The sequence below is a fragment of the Fistularia commersonii genome, chromosome 21 (genome assembly GCF_037954325.1).
Source record: "Fistularia commersonii isolate RoL2024-O1a breed Wild chromosome 21, RoL_Fcom_v1.0, whole genome shotgun sequence".
NCBI lineage: Eukaryota > Metazoa > Chordata > Actinopteri > Syngnathiformes > Fistulariidae > Fistularia > Fistularia commersonii.
The window spans coordinates 2,091,380-2,115,027 of NC_141304.1; the positions used below are offsets into that span (position 1 = coordinate 2,091,380).

A 23,648-nucleotide genomic window follows, 5' to 3' on the forward strand; every position below is an offset into this window, starting at 1 on the left:
GCTAAACACAAGCTAGCATGCACAGCTACCTAGAAAGCAGTTACAAGCCTCCAAAACAGCGGGATTCTCGTGTCCGAGCGCTGCAGCATCAGAGGCTCGCTGCTGCTTTTTTTTTCCCGTGACGTGCTCAGCAAAAACTAGCATGCACAGCTAGCTTGTGAGGAATTACACGCTTCCAAAGCAACCGTATACTCGATTTAGCGACTACGTTTGTTTTTTTTTTTCCCATGAAGCGCTAACCACCAGCTAGCATGCACAGCTAGCTGGGAATATGTCTTCTGGAGCAGGCATTCAGTGTCATAGCCTCCCAGCAATTAGACGGTGCCGTTCAACCGAGGCGTCTGCATTTTTTTTTTTTTTTTTTTTTGGTCAGCTAGCGCAAATTTTTCACACATGAGCGTCTCTCACAGAAGTGGCGTGAAAACCCTCCGAGGCCTGTCAGGCGGAAGGAGACGGACGTAATGGGATGCCCTCCCCCCTCTTCCTCCTTCCTCCCCCAGAGACCCTCGAAGCTCATCGGCGGCCTCCTGCATGCTAATGATATCCTGTGTATAAATACTGATGGCAGGAGGCCAGGCCGGACCAGCCCAGCCTGGGGGGGAGCGGGGCGAACGCCGGGCCTTTTCCAGTAAATCTGTATTACCGAGGGGAGGAAGAGGCGATCCATAGCACCTCGGCGGCCGTTAGCTAGCGTGCGAAGCCGGCCGTATTTAACCGTGCCGTGAAAATTAACATCTCCAGGGGTTACGGACGGCACGCCGGCCTAATTAGCGACCATCTCCCAATTCCTGGGAAATGAGGGCAGCGGCTGGTTGGTCTGTTCGCCCGTCTTAACCCTTTCGTCAGCGCACTAGGCGACCTGATTCAGGCGTGCCTCACTTTTCGAATTTACGGACTGTTAGCCGCTTGTTTTTTCTCCCGCTGCGGCTAATTTTACGGGCGAACGCGCTTCAAGTATTCAGCCCGGTTGCCACGAACCAATGAATTTTCACGTGGAACAGGATGCAGGAATTCTGTTTAATTCTTCTGAAAAAGACAACTTTAACGTTTTTTAGTGCGCGAGTAATGACGAAGCTAGCGACTTTTCCTGCTAGGCTACTGTATTTTTTTTTTTTTACTGAAAATTACAGGCAGTGTTCAGAAAAAAACATTAAAAAAAAAGGATTAAAAATAGATAAATAAAATATTTAAAATCTTTTTGTGTAAATATCTCATGTTACAAACGGACACTTTGTACTCTCTGTATACAACCACATTTTTTCTTTCTGTCAAATGTAGAGGGTGCGGCTTATATTCAGGTGCGCCTAATAGTCTGAAACTGATGTACCGTATTTTGCAGACCATAAGGTTCAATATCAGGAAATGGGTTTATTTACATACATAAGGTGCACCGTATTATAAGACACATGAAAAACCATAAAACTAATATTCAAGCAATTAGTTATGTAATTCAAGCGGCGCGTTTCATCGCCTACTTTTCCTGCTAGGCTACTGTATATAAAATTTTTGAGCGCAACGTCCCACATAAAATTGGTTGGAGGTTCTGTAAGCATAACAAGTATTCATATATTTTTGAGAAAATTTAAGTGCGAAAAATACGGTATATCTTTCAATGTGGCCTTGCGTGTGTGTGTGTGTGTGTGTGTGTGTGTCACAGGACGAGCTGGATATCAGATTCTTTTTAACATGATTCGCATTAGCCGCCCTGACCCCCCCCATCTATTCTCTCTCGGCGGTGAAACCCAACCCTTCCCTCCCTTTGTCTCCTCTTCAGGGCCGGCGGGTTGATTGATTAACGCTCGGATCGAATCCAGACGAGGATATGTGTGTGTGTGTGTGTGTGTGTGTGTGTGTGTGTGTGTGTGTGTTTCCGTGTCCTTTCGCCTCTCCATTTGGTGGCGCCGGAGGCAGAGACACCCTAAGCTGATTACGCTGCATGCATGACTCTTTGGATCATTTTGGTCTGGTTTGAACATCTAGATGATGTTCTCTACATGTTCTCCTGTGTGTTTGACTGACAGGCGACCAGTTTGGATTAAACCCCGCCCCCTCTGATGTATGGATTCAAAGGGGCGGGGTTTCAACCCGTTCAGCTGTCAATCACAGGGGTCGCGAATATTGAATGGACGTCCCAAGGTGGACTTCTTCTCCTCTGACCTGCACCTTTGCTTCTCCAGGAAGGACCAGCACCTGCTGTCTTCGGTCAACTGCTGGTACCTGGTCCTGAACCAGACCCGCCGCGAGAGCCGGGACCACGCCACCCTGAGCGACATCTACGTCAACAACGTGATCGTGCGCCTGGCCCAGATCAGCGAGGACGTCATCCGCCTGTTCAAGAAGGTCGGTTGAAGACCTCGTCCACCGGGTGGAGATGGAGGAAACAGCAGAGGCTGTGCAGATATCCCGGGAAAATGATAGATCGCGTGGAAAAAAAAAAAAATCCAGTTGTAGTCGTGTAAATAGTGACCCTGTAAAAATTCAGTGTTTTTTTTAAATCTCAATCTAAACCTGATCTTTGGTTTAAAACTCATCTGTGGGAGATGATTGTTTTTCCACCTGACGGCTGGGATTTGATGTGAATGTGTCGTTATAGATTTAAAATAGATTTAGCACAAATGAAAGCCTTGAATAGCATTAAAAAAAAGCATAAAATTCAATGTCTAGAGGCGTCAAAAATTAATATTCATTAATTAACTATCTATTTTGATTATATTAAGATTTTATTATTTTGATTGGAATAGTGTGATGAAGCCAAACCCTTTAATTGGCTATTGTTTACAGCAGGTGTTCTGATGGTGCATGAAAAAAATTAAATTAAAATCATAAAATAAAAATAAAAAACACATAAGTAATTGATTAATTAATGAATCAATAACTCATTTTGATCAGTCATATAAAGATTTCATAATATTGAATGGAAAAGTATGATGATTGACAAGTGGAACCCTTTAATTGGCTATTGCTTACAGACAGTGTTCTGATGGTGCACGAAAAAATAAATTTAAATTAAAATAATAAAATAAAAAAACATAATTAATTAATAACTTATTTTGATTAGTCTTTATAAAGATTTAATGATTTTGATTGGAATAGTGTGTTGATTGCCAAGCCCAACCCTTTAATTGGCTATAATTGGCCCGTGTTCTGACAGCGCAAAAAAATAATAAAAATAAAACTATGAAATTGATTATGAATAATAATAAAAAAATAAGCATTGACACATTTGTAGTGTTTTATTCGATTATCACTCAGAAAGTCAGATGGACAAATTTGCAACCATGCAAAATCTAAATGGTTGACATTACTAATAAATATATTTGCAGTAAAAGTGGAATTAAAAAGGGCAGTAAAAGCATTAAATCAGATTTGCAGAAACCCTGTGTGATTGACAGGCGACCGTGTGAACGGTGAATCGATACTGCCACATGTTTCCACGGCGACGGATCAAAACGTCAGCTGTGGTTGACACTCCCGCCCCCCCCCGGCGGGGCACCCACACACACACAAACACACACACACACACACACACACGGAAACATGGTGATTATGGGAGAGCAGGGCGTGCACAGAAATGTTAGCTTTCATCTCTGAACAGCCGGGTGGGGTTTCGCTGTGTTTGGTGTGTGTGTGTGTGTGTGTGTGTGTGTGTGTGTGTGTGTGTGTGTGTGTGTGTGTGTGCGCGCGAGACTTATCTGCCAGATAGCACTTTCTCTGGATAAACAGCCATGCTGAGTCACCGTGGCCCCTGAATGCATCACGCGTGGACCGGGTGTTACCGGCAACACTCCAGCAATTAGACCGCCCCCGTCTCATTAATCATGTGATTATCGCCGTTTCCATGGAGATCATCGACCGTTATAATGATTTTTCATTTTTATTTCAGAGCAAAGACATCGGCATCCAGATGCACGAGGAGCTGGTGAAGGTGACCAACGAACTTTACACCGTAAGCCACGCGCACCCTCCCCTTCACTTCCTGTTTCCGCCCGTCCGGCGCCGAGCGAGAACACACTCCGCGGCTTCGTCTTCGCTTTCGCCGACGCTGCAGAGGCTTGTTTGGTGTCATGTTTCCACTGTGTGTGCGCACCTAGCGTACAACGTGCCACATCCTGCAAGCAACCCGTTAGCCACTTGCAAGCCAACCCTGGCAGAGCGCGGCGGTAACAAGAGCGAGCGTTCGGCGATAAAACTCACACCTTCTCCAGCGCGAAAACACACATCAACGTGGAGTTGATTGACGGATTCCTGCGATCCAACATGGCCGCCGGTGTAATAACAACTGGGTTTTCCCCATGTTGTCCACGGCGTCACCGTGTCCGCACGATTACAGGAAGTGAGGCGCCACCAGGTTTCATCCGGACGTGATCATCTGTTTACAAGGAGCGTGTGTGTGTGTGTGTGTGTGTGTGTGGGGGGTGATGGTCCTGCCCCGGGTTCCAGTTTAACACGATCCATGTGCACCGCGTGTTTATGACCATCTGTGTTGTCGCCATGCAGCCGTTGGCCCCGACCCCCAGGTTGGGGGGGGGGGGATGCAAAAACAAACAAACAAATTTAAACCGAACCAGATTCTGGTGCTATGAAAACCAGAGCGCTGTTTCCGTGACGACGCTGTGAGCTGTGTGTGTTGTTAGTGTGAGTGTGTATGCCTTACCTCTGCTCACGTGCATTCAAAGGTAGGCTAAGCGAGTGCGCTAACAGCTACGGCTAGTTAGTTAATTACTTAGTTAGTACACAGGTGTTCCCCTCATTGCTGCCGCCCCCCCCCCAACAAAAACAATTCAACCCGCCGAGTCAGGCTGTTTCACACACAACTTGCTAGTTTTAGCACTAAACTAACCCATTCGGGCGACTTATCTGACTAACTTACTGATGGTCCTGAGAGCAAGGGTCTGAGGCTAATATAGTACCTAACATATTTAACTTTTTTTTTTTTTTTTGTATAAACCTGACAAAACTGACATGCTAATCACTGCTCTCAGGTTAGTGCTAGTTTAAACTCTAAACCGACCCATGCTTGTCACCCATCGGGTTAAGCATGGGTCCTGAGAGGGAGGTCCTGAGGCTGCTGCCTGCAGGTCTGCAGCAACTGTACATTAACACTGCAGCATTTGTTGTTTACAAACTTAACAATGATGACACGCTAGCCACTTCTGTCAGTTTAGTGCTAGTTATAACGCTAAAACGACCCATACTTGTGACCCATGGGGTTAAGAGCGAGGGTCTGAGGCTGCTGCCTGCAGGCCTAACTCAACATTGGAGTGTTGAATATCATTAACTTTTTTGTATAAACCTGACAAAGGTGACATGCTAACAACTGCAATCATGTTAGCGCTAGCTTTAACGCTACAGTGAGCCATTTGGGCGACCTATTGGATTATATTAACATGGGTCTTGAGCACGTGGTCCTGCAGGTCTGCAGCAACCATACATTAACACCGGAGTGGCTAATATAATTAGCCATTTCTGTACAATCCTGACAAGGATGAGATGCTAACAACTGTGGCTAGTTTTAGCTCTAAACCGACCCATGCTTGTGACCTACGGGGTTAAGTTACAGTGGGTCCTGAGAGTGAGGTCCTGATGCTGCTGCCTGCAGGTCTGCAGCAACCGTACATTAATTCTACAATCGAAATTATTACTTTTTTTAATGAACAAACCTGACACCAACAAGGTGCTAACGAAGGCGGTCACAGACAGCAACGTTCAAGGGAACCCGACTCCACGCCGGGTCTTCACAGCGAAGGTACCTTCACCCTCCGCAGGTGATGAAGACCTACCACATGTACCACACGGAGAGCATCAGCGCCGAGAGCAAGCTGAAGGACGCCGAGAAGCAGGAGGAGAAGCAGTACGGCAAAGCCGCCGACCTCAACGTCCACCTCCTGCGTCACGAGGAACGCCAGCCGCGCCGCGGCACCGCCAGGAAGATCGAGAAGATGAAGGAGAAGGTGAGCCTCAGACGCTTTCAAATGCATCTGGAGAATCTTCTCATCTGGAGGAAGTTGCAGAGAGAGACGCAAGAACCGATCTGGACTTGTTGATTTGATGATCAAGGCAGAAATAGTAGCTTAAATATGCGCATGTTTCCCCTCTCCAGAGACAAGCTAAGTACTCTGAGAACAAGCTAAAGTGCACCAAGGCTCGGAATGACTACCTTCTCAACCTGGCGGCGACCAACGCGGTGGTGGCCAAGTACTACATCCACGACGTCTCCGACATGATCGACGTGAGTACGCGAGTGCACGCCGCGCACGCCAAGCACGCCGCCCGCGACGTCTGTGGACTCGGCGGCGGCGCCTCCCTCGCCATCTGTTCCTGCGAGTCCTCGTCTCTCAGGCTGTGAGCTGTTTGTTTCCCAGCTGCCATGTTGGCCCACATGAAAATCACCTCCCCCTTTGCTTCCCCCGCCGCTCCCCCCGAAGCCCAGACTTGCGTAGCGACCCTGCCGAACGTTCTCCTGCCTAGTTTTATTGGCAGCTAACCCTTCCAGGTTAAGCCCCGCCCCCAACATGTCAGTTGCGACATCATAATTCCCCGCCTGGATTGGCGCCCGCTTCCGAGCGTGATTAGCATTAGCATCGGTGGTGATCCCCACCGTGCGCGCCCCTGTTTACGTAGCAGCGTTTCCATGGCGATGTAGTCGAAGCGCTAGTTTTCTCTTTTTTCTTTTGCTAGCTGCTAGCTTTGTGCGTTTCCCCCCTGCAGTGCTGCGACCTGGGCTACCACGCCAGCCTGGCGCGAACCCTCCGCACCTACCTGTCGGCCGAGTACAACTTGGAGACGTCTCGCCACGAGGGGCTGGACATCATCGAGAACGCCGTAGACAACCTGGACTCGCGCAGCGACAAGCACAAGATCATGGACATGCACAACCAGGTCTTCTGCCCCCCCATGCGCTTCGAGTACCTGCCGCACATGGGCGATGAGGTGAGGCCATCTTCCGGAACTCCGCCGCCGCCGCTATATTTCCCCACTCACGTTGGCCCCGCCTCCTCTCCAGGTGTGCCAGGTGAGCGCCCAACAGCCGGTGCAGACGGAGCTCCTGATGCGATACCACCAGCTGCAGTCCCGCCTGGCGACGCTGAAGATCGAGAACGAGGAGGTACAATGCCGTACCTCCTTTGACCTTCAAGGGTTTCACATAGTAACAATTTATCCTTCGTGGGGAAGTTCGCGCTCTGCAATTTCCCCATCATGGATGAACCATGGGCTGTTGGCTGCCAGTGGAGCAGTCAGGGGTTCAGTGTCTTGCTCAACAAAACTTCGACATACGAGGAGGAGCCGGGAATCGAACCAGGACTGTTCCAAAGACGATTTCTCTGCTTCCTGCGGCGTGCCGCACCAAAGCTTACGGCACCTGATATTCTCAGGCGATCTCCCATCCAAGCACTAACCAGGCCCAACCCTGCTTAGCTCCCAAGATCAGCTGAGATATGAACACGCCTGGTATGGCCGTACCCATTACGGAAATACCACCGCTGGTAGGGCCATGCCGGTTACGGCCATACCACCCTGAACTCACCTATAAGGAGCGTAACTGGTATGGTTACGGAAATACAACTGGTGGTATGGCCATACCACAAGTGGTATGGACATACCGGTTACAGTCATACCAGTTACGGGATACCACCAGTCATCATGGTTACAGCCATACCAATGGTGGTATGGCTATACCGGGTACAGCCATAACAACCTGAACTCACCCGTAAGGAGCGTAACCGGTATGTCCATACCCAAGGTGGTATGGACATACCGGTTACAGCCATACTGGTTACGGAAATACCACCAGTGGTATGGTCATACCGGTTACGGCCATAACAACCTGAACTCACCCATAAGGAGCGTAGCCGGTATGTCCATACCCAAGGTGGTATGGACATACCGGTTACAGCCATACTGGTTACGGAAATACCACCAGTGGTATGGTCATACCGGTTACGGCCATAACAACCTGAACTCACCCATAAGGAGCGTAGCCGGTATGTCCATACCCAAGGTAACCGGTATGTCCATACCACCTTGGGTATGGACATACCGGTTACGGCCATAACGGTTATGGAAATACAACTGGTGGTATGGCCATACCGGTTATAGCCATACCACCCTGAACACGCCCGGTATGACCATACCACCACCATCAAATCAGTGGTTAGTGGTTAGCCTTGAAGACCACTATGGTGCACATAGAAATGGAGGAGCTCTACGTCCATCTTCTTCAACCACGCCCCCCCCCCCCCCCCAAAAAAAGAAAGACCCTTCCTCCCCAGAGTCCAGGGGGAGGGGCAACGCACCATCTGCCCCCACCCCCAAGCTAATTACCCTCCGGTGACCTCTGGTGGAGCTCCAGAACGTTATTTATGAAGGAGCAGGTGGAGGTTATGGTGATTGTGGAGGGGCGGGGTGGAGAGAATAATCCCTGGAGGCAAAACAACCTCCACCATCTGGAAAACAACGCTGCCGTCAGGTCTTAGCGATGTTCCCATCTGCCTGGTCCGTGCAGGTGAGGAAGACCCTGGACGCCACCATGCAGACGCTGCAGGACATGCTGACGGTGGAGGACTTCGACGTGTCGGACGCCTTCCAGCACAGCCGCTCCACCGAGTCCATCAAATCGGTGGCGTCCGAGTCGTACATGAGCAAGATGAACGTGGCCAAGCGGAGGGCCAACCAGCAGGAGACCGAGGTGTTCTACTTTTCGGTGAGCCGCCGTCACCGCCGCCAATCTTCAATAGCGGACGCCGCTCCTTTAGCCTTTACCTGCTTCTCCTCCACCCCCGTGTAGAAGTTCAAGGAGTACCTGAACGGCAGTAACCTCATCATCAAGCTGCAGGCCAAGCATGACCTGCTGAAGCAGACGCTGGGAGAAGGTGAGACGTCCGTCGTAGCCTGTAGACGCCATTAGCAATGTTTTTTGGACCATCTCTGCAGCTGCTCCAAAGCCAGGATGCTAACGTTTAATTATTCACATTCTTAATTTGACACCCGGGTCTTTCCAGTCTTGGAGGTCTGGGATCCTCGGGATCAGCTGAGGCGGGGTGATTAGCCCCAGGATGGCGGCTTGGGGGGACCAGATGAGACCAGTTCGGGGCGGGTCACATGACATTGACATGTCTTTTGCATGCATTAATAAAACATCACGGCACGAGCCCCAAACATTAGCAGCTAACGTTTTGGGCACACCAGCCGGGAGAGCGGGAGGGCGGGGGGGTGAAATCCGAAGGCTGATGTGTGGCCGGTGTGACCCAGAAGCTCCGCCCCCACGCCATGTAGAGGGGCGGAGCTTCCCCTTTACACCGTCTGCCCATTAAATTTAGCCATAAGTCATTTTTGAAGCCACCTCGCCCACAAAGAGCATGGCGTCCTCCAGGTGCCTGTCAGCTGGTGGAGGGAGGGATCGTGTGTGTGTGTGTGTGTGTGTGTGTGTGTGTGTGTGTGTGTGTTCAGTGGGTGGAGCTACGTGCACATGTGGTGTCTGAGTCACAACAAAAGGCTCGGTGAGGCGGCACAGACGAAACCCACTCCCCCTTTATATCTTGCTAAGTGTGAGTCTGTGTGTGTGTGTGTGTGTGTGTGTGTGTGTGTGTGTGTGTGTGTCGGCTCCCTCACATGATTTTTTTTGGGGGGGTTCCTGTCCAATGAATGGTGTTAGCAGACCTTCATTCCTCCGTCAGCATCCCGGTTGCTCCGCCCCCTCGCCATAACCGATCAATGCTATTGATCCGCTGTTTCTGGTTTGTTCCACAGGTGAGAGGGCGGAATGTGGAACCACCAGGTACGAGCTGTCACACACACACACACACACACACACACACACACACACACACGCACACACACGCACGCACGCACACACACACACACACACACACATGCAATGTCCGATTGATGGGAGCGTCCCCTGGTCTGAGAGAATTAGCATCGCGGCGCTAACGCAAGTTAGCCGGGATTATGACACTGATTAATCTGAACCTTGTTTACCTTTTTATGCGCATGGTGTGAACGCAGGATGGAGGACTCTCATTCAGATTAGATTAGATCTGGTTAGATCAAGTTAGATTAGATCGGGTTAGATCAAGTTAGATTTGAGTAGATTGGGTTAGATTAGATCAGGTCAGATCAAGTTTGATTAGATAAGATTGGGTTAGATTAAACTATAGCAGATTGGATTAGATCGGGTTAAATCAAGTTCAATTAGATAAGAGCAGATTAGATTAGATTAGATCGAGTTAGATTAGACCTAGTTAGAGTAGATCAGATCGGATTAGATTACATTCATTTATTAGGTTAGATCAAGTTAGATTTAATCAAATTAGATTTGATCATGATGGATCAAGTTAGATAAGATTAGATCAGATTAAGACACAGAGAGCAGAATTAGATGGAGAAGCCGAATGGAAAAGAAGAGTAGATTACATCTGATAAAACTAGATTAGGTTCGATCAAGTAAGGTTTGATTACAGTAGATTAGATCAAGTTAGATTAGCGTAGATCAGATTAGATCAAGTTATAGTTACATTAGATTAGGTTAGATCAGGTTGGTGAAGATTCAATTAGATTGAATTCAATAAGATAAGGTTAGTTTACATTAGATTTGATCAAATTAATTAAGATTAGACCAGATTAGTTTAGATTTCATCAGATTAGGTACAAACATTTTAGATTAGATCTGGTTGGATTATATAAAGATTAGATTCGATCTAGTTAGTTTAAATCAGGTTAGTTTGGATTAGGTAGAGTTAGATTGGATTATAATATTATCAAAATGAACACAATGAGGTATCAGGTGAGTTTACATCAGGTTAGGTTAGTTGAGATTAGATTAGATAAAATCAGGTTAGTTTGGATTAGGTTGTATTAGGTTAAGTTTGTTTATATTAGATTAATTGTCAGAAGTTTAAAATGAACAGAATGAGGCATCAGGTTAGATTACATAGAGTTAGTTGAGATTAGATTAGATTATCAGAAGTTTAAAATTAACAGAATGAGGCATCAGGTTAGATTACATAGAGTTAGTTGAGATTAGATTAGATTATCAGAAGTTTAAAATTAACAGAATGAGGCATCAGGTTAGATTACATAGAGTTAGATGAGATTAGATTAGATTATCAGAAGTTTAAAATGAACAGAATGAGGGTTCAGGTTAGATTACATAGAGTTAGTTGAGATTAGATTAGATTAGATTATCAGAAGTTTAAAATGTACAGAATGAGGCATCAGGTTAGATTACATAGTTAGTTGAGATTAGATTAGATTAGATTATCAGAAGTTTAAAATGAACAGAATGAGGCATCAGGTTAGATTACATAGATTAATCTAGATTAGATTAGATAATTGGATATTTAACGAACCTAATGAGGCGGAGTGATCCCCCCCGGCCCCCCCGGAGTTTTCACGGCGTCTCGGTGTCTCTGCCCCCCCCCAGACCCCCCACCCTTCCCCCGAAGCCGCAGAAATCTCGGAGGCCTCGGCCGCGCTCCGTCTATAACCATAGGCTGTTTAACGGCAATATGGAGACCTTCATCCAGGTACCTCCGGCGGGTCGGGCCGGGTCGGGCCGGGCGTCCGCGACCCTCTTCCTCCTCTTCTTCCTCGCTCTGCTCCTCCTCGGCTGCCGCCTCCATCCAGACGTTAATTTAAACCTCTAATCCTCCTCCTCGCCTCCTCCGGAACAAATGGGTTCCCTAATAAAAAGGCTTCCTCCCCTTCTAACTCTCTGCTTCTCTTCCTCCTCGCCGCCGCCGCCTCCCCTGAGCTTTGCTGCTTCTCTTTCCAGAGGGAGACGGAATGCTCGTTCCCGCATCCAGGTAGTGTGTGTGTGTGTGTGTGTGTGTGTGTGTGTGTGCGCTCTAACCCTCCTGCACTGATTCTTCACATCAAGCTAGCTAGCGGCCGCGTAGCTTGCGCTCTTTAAAGGGATCCCCGGCTACTGTTAAATCGATATTTGCAGCAGCTGCATAAAAATCGCCCTCTAATCTCTCGATGAATCTCATGAAATTGTAAAAAATAAAAAATAAAAATTCATAGGTCGCCGTTGGTGTTTACGTGGTAACGCCGTCGCCAGGTTGACGGAAATCCAAACGAGCTTCAAAATGTAGATGAACAAAAACGCAAACACGGCAAGGCTCTATGCTATGCTAACCGAGAGAGCGTTTGCGATGACGTTTCATCGTTTTCCAGAAAATTGCAGGCACGCTTAGCTCGGTTAACTTGGCTTAGCTTGGCTAACTTAGCTTGGCTCGGCTAAATGCTTTGGAAGTGGTGTAACCTAGCATCGCTCCCTTTTTTTTCCCTCAGGCTGGAAATCGCACCCCAAAAGCAGCATTATTAGCGTATATAGCTAAGCTAACATTAGCGGAAAGCTAACGCTAACAACCGGGGTACGTCTTTGACCTGGCATGCATTGCGCTAGCCAAGGGGTCGGCAACCTTTGACCCCTCTGATGCAGCTCTATTGCTTTTGAAAATAAACTTATTTAATTAAAATGTATTTTATTTTCGTTTGTCCATTTTTAAAATGTCCTTTTAAATTTGACGATCTAAATAAAACGTGTTAAAATATTTTTTTTGCACACGACAGCATTTTTGGTTTGCTGCCGGTGAATAATTTAAGTTCAGCTTCTTTTTTTTTTGTTCATAAATCCAAGAAGGACGCAAATAGGCATTGAGAATTTAGAGAATTTAGCTTAAAAGTCCAAAATGTAGAAATTTAATTTGTTCATTGATTTGAAAAGAAAAATGCAACGCACAAAACATAAAGGCAATTTTTTTTTAAAATTCATATTAAATTTGAGTGGTAAAGGTTGAAATGTGTGTTATAAATTTCGATTTTTTTAAATTTTTTTTTTTTTTTTTTTTTAGCAACACGTTCAAGCATATTAATGCAGAATAAGACGGGATTCCCTTTAAATACGACCTCCAGTAAGTATAACCTTGCACGTGTTCTCCTGACCCCATGTGTATTTATTTTCCAGGATTCTGGCCAGCCCATCCCGCTGGTTGTGGAGAGCTGCGTCCGCTACATCAACCTGTACGGTGAGCCTCCTCCCCGGATCTGGACCCGATGAAACCTCCGGAAAAACCCATTAGGAGCACTTTTATGACCATTTCCTCCCCCGTGGAGTGTAAAGTTTAGCCTCTCGGCCCGCAGGTTTGCAGCAGCAGGGGATCTTCCGGGTGCCGGGCTCGCAGGTGGAGGTCAACGATATCAAGAACTCCTTCGAGCGCGGTGAGCGGGGCGCGTCTGGTGCGCGGCGGTCGCCGGGAAATGGCGCCGCGGCTTGAAAATGTTTTTTTATTTCACGCCAGGTGAGGATCCCCTGATAGACGACCAGAACGAGCACGACATCAACTCGGTGGCCGGCGTCCTGAAGCTCTACTTCAGGGGGCTGGAGAACCCCCTCTTCCCCAAGGAGCGTTTCCTGGACTTCATCTCCACCATCAGTGAGTCGGACACGAACCGCAGCCTTTGCGTGTGTCATATGATGCTTATTACCATGTAATACACATTTAGTACATGTGTAATACACATGTAATGCACTTGCAATGTAAAACACAAGTAATACACTTAGTACATGTGTAATACACCTGTAATACATGTGTAATACACGTGTGATATAATACACCCATGATACACTGATACACATGCAGTGTAATACATGTGTAATACGTATGCGATTGTAATAAACTGTAATACATGTGTAGTACACCTGTAATACACATGAGATTGTAATACATGTGTAATACACACGGGACATAATACTCCAAGAGTACACTGATACACATGTGTTGTAATACACATGCAATACACCCGTAATACATGTGTAATACAAATGTAATACTTTTGTAATGCATGTGTAATACACATGTGATATAAAATACTTGTAATACATTGGAACAGATGAAATGTAAAACATGTTTAATAAACCCGTAATACATATGTGATTGTAATACACTGTAATATACTTGTAGTACATGTGTAATACACCTGTAATACATGTGTAATACACATGTGATATACTACACCTGTAATACATGTGTAATACACATGTGATATACTACACCTGTAATACACTGATACACATGCAATGTAATAAACAGGTAATACTGTTTATTACACCTGTAATACATGTGTACTATACTCAAATCTTTGGACTTAAGACCTTAAAACACTTTTTAGCCTTGACTTTGACACTTTATAGTTTTATTTGTATTTCTTATTCTCCCCCCCTTTTTTTTACTGTTTATACAATTTCCCACTATTATTTATTATTGTTATGTTTTACTTGAAACTCTGGCATAACAATTTCCTTTGGGGTATAAAGTTGTTCTTATTCTTATGCTCTTTATTCTTAATACATACAGAAGATACACAGCAATGCAATACACTTGTAATGCATGTTTAATACACACGCATGCTTGTAATCTGCTTGTAACACACATGTAACACACATGCGATGTAATACACAAGTAATACACTTTTTATACACCTGTTATACACATATGATGTAATATACGTGTAATACCTTGCATTACCCATGTGATATAATACATCTGTAATAGACATGTAATACATGTGTAATACATGTGTAATACATCTGTAATAGACATGTAATACATGTGTAATACACGTGTAATCATGCGTTCCAGAGCTGGACTCGGGAGCGGAGCGGGCGCACCACATCCAGCAGATCGTCGTGACCCTTCCTCGGACCGTCATCATCGTCATGAGATACCTCTTCGCGTTCCTCAACCAGTGAGCGGAGCCGACCCCGGCGGCCAATCACAGACGAGAGGATCCTCCGACCGCCATTTTTTTTTTTTTCCGTTCGTCCGCAGCCTCTCCCAGTACAGCGACGAGAACATGATGGACCCGTACAACCTGGCCATCTGCTTCGGCCCCACGCTGATGCCCATCCCGGACGGCCAGGACCCGGTGACCTGCCAGGCGCACGTGAACGAGGTCATCAAGACCATCATCGTCCACAACGAGGTCATCTTCCCCGGGCAGCGCGAGCTGGACGGCCCCGTGTACGAGAAGTGCATGACGGGCGGCGAGGAATACTGGTGGGTGCCGCCGCTTACGTCGTAACGCCGTCTACGCCCTCGCCATCCGTGACCCCGCCCTCCCCCCCGCAGCGACAGCCCGCACAGCGAGCCGGGCGCCATCGACGAGGCCGACAACGGGACCGAGCCGCACACCAGCGATGAAGGTCAGTGCGGCGTGAGTCAGCGCCGCCGCGCACCGGGAGGTTTTGTCCGGCCCCCGAAATAGATGTGACAGCTTTTTTTCTTTTTTTTTTTTTTTTTTTTTATGTGAGTGTTAGTGTGTGTGTGTGTGTGTGTGAAGCCTCATGGCGCCGTTTCCGTCGGCCATGGTGCTTATAGGTATAATTTTTTTTTTTTTGTTTACGTGTGTGTTAGTGTGTGTCTGTGTGTGTGTGTGTTTGTGAAGCCTCATGGCGCCGTTTCCGTCGGCCATGCTGCTTATAGGCATAAATTTTTTTTTTTTTTTTTTTTTTTTTTTTTAAGTGTGTGTTAGTGTGTGTGTGTGTGTGAAGCCTCATGGCGCCGTTTCCGTCGGCCAGTTTTGACGGTGACCTTTGCATGTGGGGGGAAAGTGGGCGGAGCCTGTTTTCTTTTTTTTTTTTTTAAACCTCATTTCCAATAAGAATCATAAATAATGATGAATTTGATTAAAAGATGGTCAATAACAATTAATAATACATTTTAAGAATTATGATAATATAACATTTGATGACAATATTAACAATAATAATAAAATTGATGCTGCTTTTAGGCATAAAAAAAAAAAAAAATTTAATTTTTTTTTACGTGTGTGTTAGTTTGTGTGTGTGTGTGAAGCTTCATGGCGCCGTTTCTGTCGGCCATTTTTGATGATGATCTTTGCATGTAGGGAGAAAGTGGGCGGAGCCTGTTTTCTTTTTAAACCTAAATTCCTATAATTTAAATTTCATGTTAAAATTCAAAAAAGCGACGTTATGAGCTTGACCCTTACCGCCCCCTTGTGGCGCTTTGTGGTATTGCACCACACATTTATTCTAAAATAAATTGTGCATAGAAAAATAATAACTACACATATACATAACAAAATACATTTTTTCCATGTCATGTTAGACACACACACACGCGTAATAATAAAATAAGATGATACTTCCCAAAGGGAAATTCGTTTCACAGCAGCACAACAATAACATTATCGATGAATATGAATATGAATATGAATAAGAGACTGTTAAAAGGATAAAAACAATAACAAGGATAGGAACAGATAGCAGAATAACAACAAGGAAAAAAATAAATGAAAAAATAAAAACAAAAAAGATAACAGAATGTCATAGATAACAAATAATGATTATAATACTAATAATACATTTGATTAAAATAATGACCGTAATAATTAAGCTACATGTAAACTTTTTATTAAAATATAACCATAATAATAACAATAAAACTAAATTTCATTTAATAATAAAAACAATAATGAATAAATATTAATGAATTAAATTGAAATATTGTCAATTATGATGCATTTCATAATAATAAAAATACTCTCCATTACTAAATAACAATAATAATTGCAAAAAGAATACATTTCATTTAATAATAACTATAAATAATGATGAATTCGATGAAAAGATTGACAGTAACAATTAATAATATTTTTTAAGAATTATGATAATAAAACATTTGATGACAATATTTACAATAATGATCAAATCGATGCTGCTTATAGGCAGAAAACATATATTTTTTTGTACCACTAACACCACTCTCATTCATGCAATGTTGATATTTACAGTCATACTTTATTTATATTCTCCAGGACACCCATTTTCCATTTTTATCGATTTCTTTGACAACCGACATCCAATCAGTATTATATAACTATTTATAACCATTTACGTTCGTGGTATATTTTGTATTTGAGTGTATATATGGCACGTATCCGTGTTTGCTGTGCACGCGTCCCAGAGCTGGAGCAGATCGAGGCCATCGCCAAGTTCGACTACGCGGGCCGCAGTCCGCGCGAGCTGTCCTTCAAGAAGGGGGCGTCGCTGCTGCTTTACCACCGCGCCTCGGAGGACTGGTGGGAGGGACGCCACAACGGCGTGGACGGCCTCATCCCGCACCAGTACATCGTCGTGCAGGACCTGTAGGTTTGACTTTCACCTCCGTCGTCGCCGTGACGACCCGTGTTCGTAACGTACGCCGGCCCCCCCCGCAGGGACGACGCCTTCTCCGACAGCCTCAGCCAGAAGGCGGACAGCGAGGCGAGCAGCGGCCCGCTGCTGGACGACAAGGGCTCGTCCAAGAACGACGCCCCGTCTCCGTGCGACCCGTCGTCCGACTACGGCTTCGGGAGGTACGTGCGCGCTCCACCCGCGCCGGTTCGTCCTGACGTTATTGTGAAGGCGTCTACTTCAACGCAGGGTCAGGTTGCGGTCCGACGGCGCCGCCGTCCCGCGCCACCGCGGCGCCGCCGACACCCAAAGCCCGACCAGGGGTTCCGACACCCCGCCGCGGGCGGCGGCGTGCCCCGGCAGCCCACACAAGGTGACGGCGGGGAAGGGCCGCGTGGAAAGCCCCGAGAAGAGGCGCCTGGGGACCTTCGGCAGCTCCGGGAGCATCAACTACCCCGAGAGGAAGGCGTACCCCGAGGGACACCCGCTGAGGCCGGCGCCGGGGGCAACGCGCCACAGCAGCCTCGGGGATCACAAGTCGCTGGAGGCCGAGGCGCTGGCCGAGGTGGGAAGCGGAGATCCGGGTTTTATTTGTGGTAGAAATACAGAAAAGATGTTATTTCTACCGTCCTTTCGCTCGTACTCGGTGGTTTCTTTACTGATGCTATCTCCAGTTAGCTAACAATCAGTTTTCTGCTTCTTCTAAGACCTTTCTGTGGTTAGCGTAGCCGCCCCTTTAGCCACATTAGCCGTCTTTAGCGCGTCAGGATGTTACAGATGGTTGACTTCGAGATCTGTGTTGCCAGTGCTATGCTAACGTTTAACGGAATACTTTATTGATCCCTTGTGGGGGAAATTGCTTTTCATTGAAAGCAGAAAATGCTATATTATGCTATCTCCAGCTAGCTAACGATCACTTTTCTGCTTCTTCTAAGACCTTTCTGTGGTTAGCGTAGCCGCCCCTTTAGCCACATTAGCCGTCTTTAGCGCGTCAGGATGTTACAGATGGTTGACTTCGAGATCTGTGACGCCAACGCTATGCTAACGTTTAACAGAATACCTTGGGGGGGAAATTGCTTTTCATTGAAAGCAAAAAATGCTGTATTAAAATTAAGAATAAATTAGCGAATGATAAAAATGAAATTGAAAGAACAGTAAAGATCAAATAAAGTAAAAAAAAAAAAGATAAAGGTATGTTAAAAAATATGTTATGTGTATTTATAAGTAAGTGTATAGTTGTTGTACAGTCGAACCTACTGTTAGCTGTTAGCAGCTATTAGCTATTAGCATGGCTGGTGAGACACTGACGTCATCACGGTCAGATTTACAAACATATGAACCCCCATAGTATTCACCATTATTCACCATTTTATTGGCAGCAGTTGACGTGTTTTGTTTAAAATACGATATCAGAATTCTTTACATATACAAACTGTAGCATAGAAAAAAAGCACATGTAAAAATCTCTTACCTTTACTTATAAATGAAGTCCATGCGCCGCTCCTTCTGAAGCATCGATAACTTGCTTGTCAAAGTCTTCCTTATCTTTCTTCAGTTTTAAAAGTCTCTCTGTCTCAATGGAAATCACCGCCAGTGAAGACAGTCGTCCCTGATCGGTCCTGTTCCGACTTTATGTTTTGAGTCTTTTCGGCGCTCAGAACGAGCGCTCAGCCGATGCTGTCGGAGCCGTAACGGCGACCGCCGGCCGGAGCGACTTTGTTGCCTCGGTAACAGTTTGAATGAGATCCTTCTGGGCCAAAAAGTTGAGAAGCTGCCCAGGAGATTTACATTCATCCCTCACCGTTTGTGAGCTATACAGCCTGATGAGATCGGCAAAAAATAACTGGATGGCTGCACTTGACTTGCTAACTGTTTACGGTAGCTTGCTATTGCTAATTCTATTATTCTGTAGCCGAGTGGTAAGAAGGATCCCTGGGATCAGCGGCGCCCCCTAGCATGAGGCACCGTCACTGCGTGCCTCACTTAATGTCTCTTCGCAGTCGTTTTATGATTACGAGAAGCACGTCGCAGTTGTTGACAATAACATTAGACACATCAGCTAAACTATGGAAATTTAATTTATATATTAAAAATGTTTTTTTAATAGGGACATCCACAGAGACAGCAATTCAGTCTCAGTGCATAGCATGCTAGCACAGTTAGCAGAATCATAGTGAGCTCAGCTGGTTGCCGTGCAAACGTACGTCTCTTCTCCATATTTGAACGACATATTTTTAGCGATTTTGAAGAAAAATAACTAAAAATGTTGAAGTTAAGTGGAAAATAAATTTACAGTTCAAATCGCTGATTAAATATAACCACTTCATTTAGTTTTTCATTTTTGCATTTTTTTCTTTCCATGATAACAGGTGAGGCCCGGCCTCCCCTGCCTCTACTGCTGCACGTCACTGGCTAATAGCTGTTAGCAATTATTTCCTTCTTCAGATCCGCTGGCAGTCTTAACAACCCCATATAACCGCACTTTTAGCTTTTTAGGGAGCCACAGTGAGGGCTAGCTTACTGAAAAATAAAGTTGTAACAGCAGAACACAATGTCGAACAATGTAAACAACTGCCGCTACGCTACAATGCTACAACACAGAAAGGGTGCAAAGGGTGCCAAAACGCTATTAATCCGTTCCAGAACCAAGTTTTGGTTGAGTTGTCTCAGCTTTCAAGCTCAAATTATTGCTTAAAAATCAGTTTTTCCCCTTTTTTAATGACAAGCTACTTTCTATAGAGGGGGCGCTAGCGCTCATTAGCTTGTCCGTCTCTTCCCCGCCAGGACATCGAGAAGACGATGACCACGGCGTTGCACGAGCTCCGCGAGCTGGAGCGGCAGAACACGTCCAAGCAGGCGCCCGACGTGGTCCTGGACACGCTGGAACCCATGAAGAACCCGGCGGGCTCCGAGCCGGGCAGCCCGCTGCACACCATCGTCATCCGCGACCCGGACGCCGCCATGCGCCGCAGCAGCAGCTCCACCTCCGAGATGATGACCACCTTCAAGCCGGCCCTGTCCGCCCGGCTGGCGGGGACCCAGCTGCGGCCCCCGCCCATGAGGCCGGTGCGTCCGGCCCCGGCCCAGCACCGCTCCAGCAGCTCCAGCTCCTCGGGGGTCGGCAGCCCCGCCGTCACCCCCACCGAGAAGATGTTCCCGGGCGGGAACGCCGCCGCCAACGTCGGCGTGTCCGGCGACGGCGGGGACAAATCGGGCACCATGTAGCGGGGCAGGGGGGGCGGAGCCTGAGAGGGTGGAGACCAACCCCCCCCCAGGGGGCGGGGCTTGAGCCCACAGGGGCGGGGTCTGAGCCCACAGGGGGCGGGGTTTGAGCCCACAGGGGGCGGAGCCTGAGGGACTCACCTGTTAATTGTGCGGTCTTGAGTTTTTCCATCGGCTCTGGGAGGTCGAACTCTCCTGTGTGTGTGTGTGTGTGTGTGTGTGTGTGTGTGTGTATGTGTGTTCTAGTCCGCTGCAGCCAGAACCAGAGATTATGGGATGTTTGGATTTTAATAGAGGGACGGGGAAACGATAAAAAGAGGTGAGAGAAATGTCACATCCTGCCACTTCTGGAGCCCCATCGTCATGGTGATGCTGACACACACACACACACACACACACACACATATGGGGGGTACCACCCACCTGGGTACCTGTCCGTCACACCTGCATCATCAGGGGTCACGACCCCCTCCGGCTCCCCCATGAAGGAAATGACCCCCCTGTGCTGAATGTGTACATAATATATATCTACTCCTTTTGTTTCGGTGTTAATCTTCTGCAAGGTACTTTCCGATGACGCCAGGAGGAGGATGGAGGGGGTCAGGTCCTGCCCGTCCTCCTCCGCCTGCCTCCACGTCCACCATATGGAAGGAGATGGCTCGTCTCTGTGTTTGTCGGTGTCTCTACGGGGGTCCATACCCCCCCTTCCCCCCCATACTGTGCATGTTCTATTACGCAGCAGTAAAGCGGTGCCTTGCCTCGAGGAGGAAGGGGTTTGAAATTTGAATGCACAAACCATCTCTGCACCTTTTTATTTAAACGCCGAACGCAGCCTTCATCGGGATGGTGGGTTCCAGTCGCTTGCAGCAAAAATAGAAGCGGAAGAGAAACGTTGCTTATCGAGCATGTCAAACAGGCAATGCCCCGCCCCAAAAACACACACACACACACACACACACACACACACACACACACACACACACACACACACACACACACACACACACACACATGCCAAGACTGGGTGGCTATGTAAATCTCCAACCAGGTAGCTTTGGCGCCATCTAGTGGCCGCCGCCGGTACTGCACCCACCCCCTACCTGTCAATCACCCGGTGCTCGTCCACGTTTGCCGCCGTGCGCTACCGCTCAGCTGATGAAATATATAAATGCAAATATATCTACAGATGCGTATTAGATGTGTGTGTACGGATGAGGGAGGCCTCAGAAGATCAGACCGCACTGTTCATTTCCTCGTGTGACAGGAGCCAAGTGCCTTTTGTGCACGACATCATTATTTGTATGTTTTTTTTCTTTTTATTTTACATGTTGTCTGTTGGCTGCCATATTTATTACACCGACTGGTTTCAGTTGTTTTTTTTTTTCCTTTAAAAAAAAAAAAAAAGGTTATTTTCTATCAGGGGCTCTTGGATGACCCCTGCAGAAACCACTAAAGAAGGACAAACTACTGCAGACGCTGATCCGCCGCTCCGTAGAATCATCTCAGACTGTCTCATCCTGTGCTTTGCCTGAGCCAGAACCCTCTCCCCAAAACAAATAGATAGAATGGACCCGAGCGGACGCCTCCCTCCGACTCGCCCCCCCCAACATGTGATGTAAATAAGACAGTCTCCTTCCCAGGACACTGGAAGAAACCACTGTGCCCGCTGGGTGGGGGGGCGGAGGGCGGAGGCCGGGTGGAAAAACCCACTTCCACGGCGTCCACCTTCTCTATAAAGTGTTTTTGTCTAGTGATGTCTGTGGATGAGTGTCCGGTTGGTCGGGAACCTGTGATGTAACGTCCTCTGATTGGACGAGTGAGTGTGTGTGTGTGTGTGTGTTGAGTGGGTGGAGGGGGGCGGAGGGGAGGGGATACCCCACTCCCACTCCCACACCCAACCAACCGACCCCCCCCCTCGTCCCACCGCAACCAAATAAATCTGTCATGGATCAGTGATATTGGTTTCTTCTCGTGTTCATTTGGAGGATGGCTAACATGTGTGTGTGTGTGTGTGTGTGTGTGTGGCTGAACTTCCTGATCCGATTCAGACCTACTCGTCCCCAGTCAACTTCGATGGAGACTGTCGTCCCTGGCAACAAGTATGATGTCACCGGCCCGTGCTAGCTTTTGTTAGCTGATGTGGCTAATGATGTGCTGCACAGATCACACACACACACACACACACACACGTGATATTTTGGATCACGTGCACAGAAGTAACGCTGTATTCGTGGTTGTACTGTAGCATTTTATCCTGGTATTGTACTGCGGTACCACACTGCTGGGAGGGTTGTAGTATTTTGCGCGTCAGATATACATTTAAAGTACTCTGGAAAAGTAGTATAGCTTAAAACTGTCTATTGACTGCAGTTTTTTTCCCTCCCCGAATTGTCAGTAATACTGCTGTACATTGCAAGGGTGTAATTCTTCTTGTGTCCACAGGGTGGCGCTGTTGTAGCGAGTGTGTTTTGCAGGTTTGAGACGTCAGAGGGTTCGTACTTTTGTTTACTTCGGACGAGCGGAAAGAGGACTTCTTTGCGTGACACGCCGAGAACCCGCGGTTCCGTGACGGAACGCAGAGAACGACACGCATGAAGAACCCTCGTTTGACAAGAGAGAACCGAAAGAATCGACGGCGTCCACGCCGCTCAGCTCCCGCGAGAACCGACGACGCGTCGAACCCAAGAACTCGGCTTTCGATTTCTATCCAAGGATTCGTTCGCACCTCGCGGAGGCGTGACGAACATTCACACGTGTTCAAGAGACACGACCGCTCATGCGTTCATTCCAATGTTATCCAGAACATTCCACAAACATTCAGCCGTTCATCTACACGACAAGCAAACGAGCGCTGACTCTTTCATTCATACGTTGCGGTGAAAAGCAAGCGTTCCTTCATTCTTGGTCTGGAGATGGAGAGCCGCGATCCCTCCCTGCCTCGGCTCCAGGGTGATCAATAATTTCCCTTTGATGCATTCTGATAAACAATTCACGCCAAAGCCGGGGACGGCGGCTCCTTATCCCGCCTTCCATGCGGCACATTGGAATGATTGATTCCAGTGTGCTGAGGCGCCGGGCAGATGTATCTTTGTATCTGTATCTTTGATGTGCACGCCTGCGGCGGGGCCGTGCACTTATGACATGCATAAAACAGTACACACACACACACACACACACACACACACACACACTGGTTTTCATGTGCTGGGTAATGGGACCCTGATTG

General features: G+C 47.1%; 1 protein-coding gene across 2 annotated transcripts in view; it reads left to right on the top strand.

Annotated features, from left to right (window-relative positions):
- The window catches only part of srgap3 (SLIT-ROBO Rho GTPase activating protein 3), a 34,224-nt gene extending 11,846 nt beyond the window's left edge, over positions 1 to 22,378 (top strand). The window contains exons 3-22 of one of the 2 annotated variants that reach the window (XM_086168512.1): positions 2,178 to 2,340; positions 3,884 to 3,946; positions 5,766 to 5,951; positions 6,101 to 6,229; positions 6,709 to 6,930; positions 7,004 to 7,105; positions 8,504 to 8,701; positions 8,786 to 8,870; positions 9,748 to 9,775; positions 11,423 to 11,525; positions 12,971 to 13,031; positions 13,147 to 13,224; positions 13,305 to 13,439; positions 14,646 to 14,751; positions 14,835 to 15,062; positions 15,135 to 15,208; positions 16,992 to 17,172; positions 17,245 to 17,382; positions 17,450 to 17,765; positions 19,985 to 22,378. In XM_086168512.1, coding sequence (XP_086024638.1) covers positions 2,178 to 2,340; positions 3,884 to 3,946; positions 5,766 to 5,951; positions 6,101 to 6,229; positions 6,709 to 6,930; positions 7,004 to 7,105; positions 8,504 to 8,701; positions 8,786 to 8,870; positions 9,748 to 9,775; positions 11,423 to 11,525; positions 12,971 to 13,031; positions 13,147 to 13,224; positions 13,305 to 13,439; positions 14,646 to 14,751; positions 14,835 to 15,062; positions 15,135 to 15,208; positions 16,992 to 17,172; positions 17,245 to 17,382; positions 17,450 to 17,765; positions 19,985 to 20,425 — 3,037 coding nt within the window. In that variant the 3' untranslated portion in view covers positions 20,426 to 22,378. Of the gene's footprint in view, positions 1 to 2,177; positions 2,341 to 3,883; positions 3,947 to 5,765; positions 5,952 to 6,100; positions 6,230 to 6,708; positions 6,931 to 7,003; positions 7,106 to 8,503; positions 8,702 to 8,785; positions 8,871 to 9,747; positions 9,776 to 11,422; positions 11,526 to 11,773; positions 11,805 to 12,970; positions 13,032 to 13,146; positions 13,225 to 13,304; positions 13,440 to 14,645; positions 14,752 to 14,834; positions 15,063 to 15,134; positions 15,209 to 16,991; positions 17,173 to 17,244; positions 17,383 to 17,449; positions 17,766 to 19,984 lie in introns of both variants that reach the window. The other variant, XM_086168513.1, reaches the window with a different exon arrangement.
- Positions 22,379 to 23,648: the final 1,270 nt, after the last annotated feature.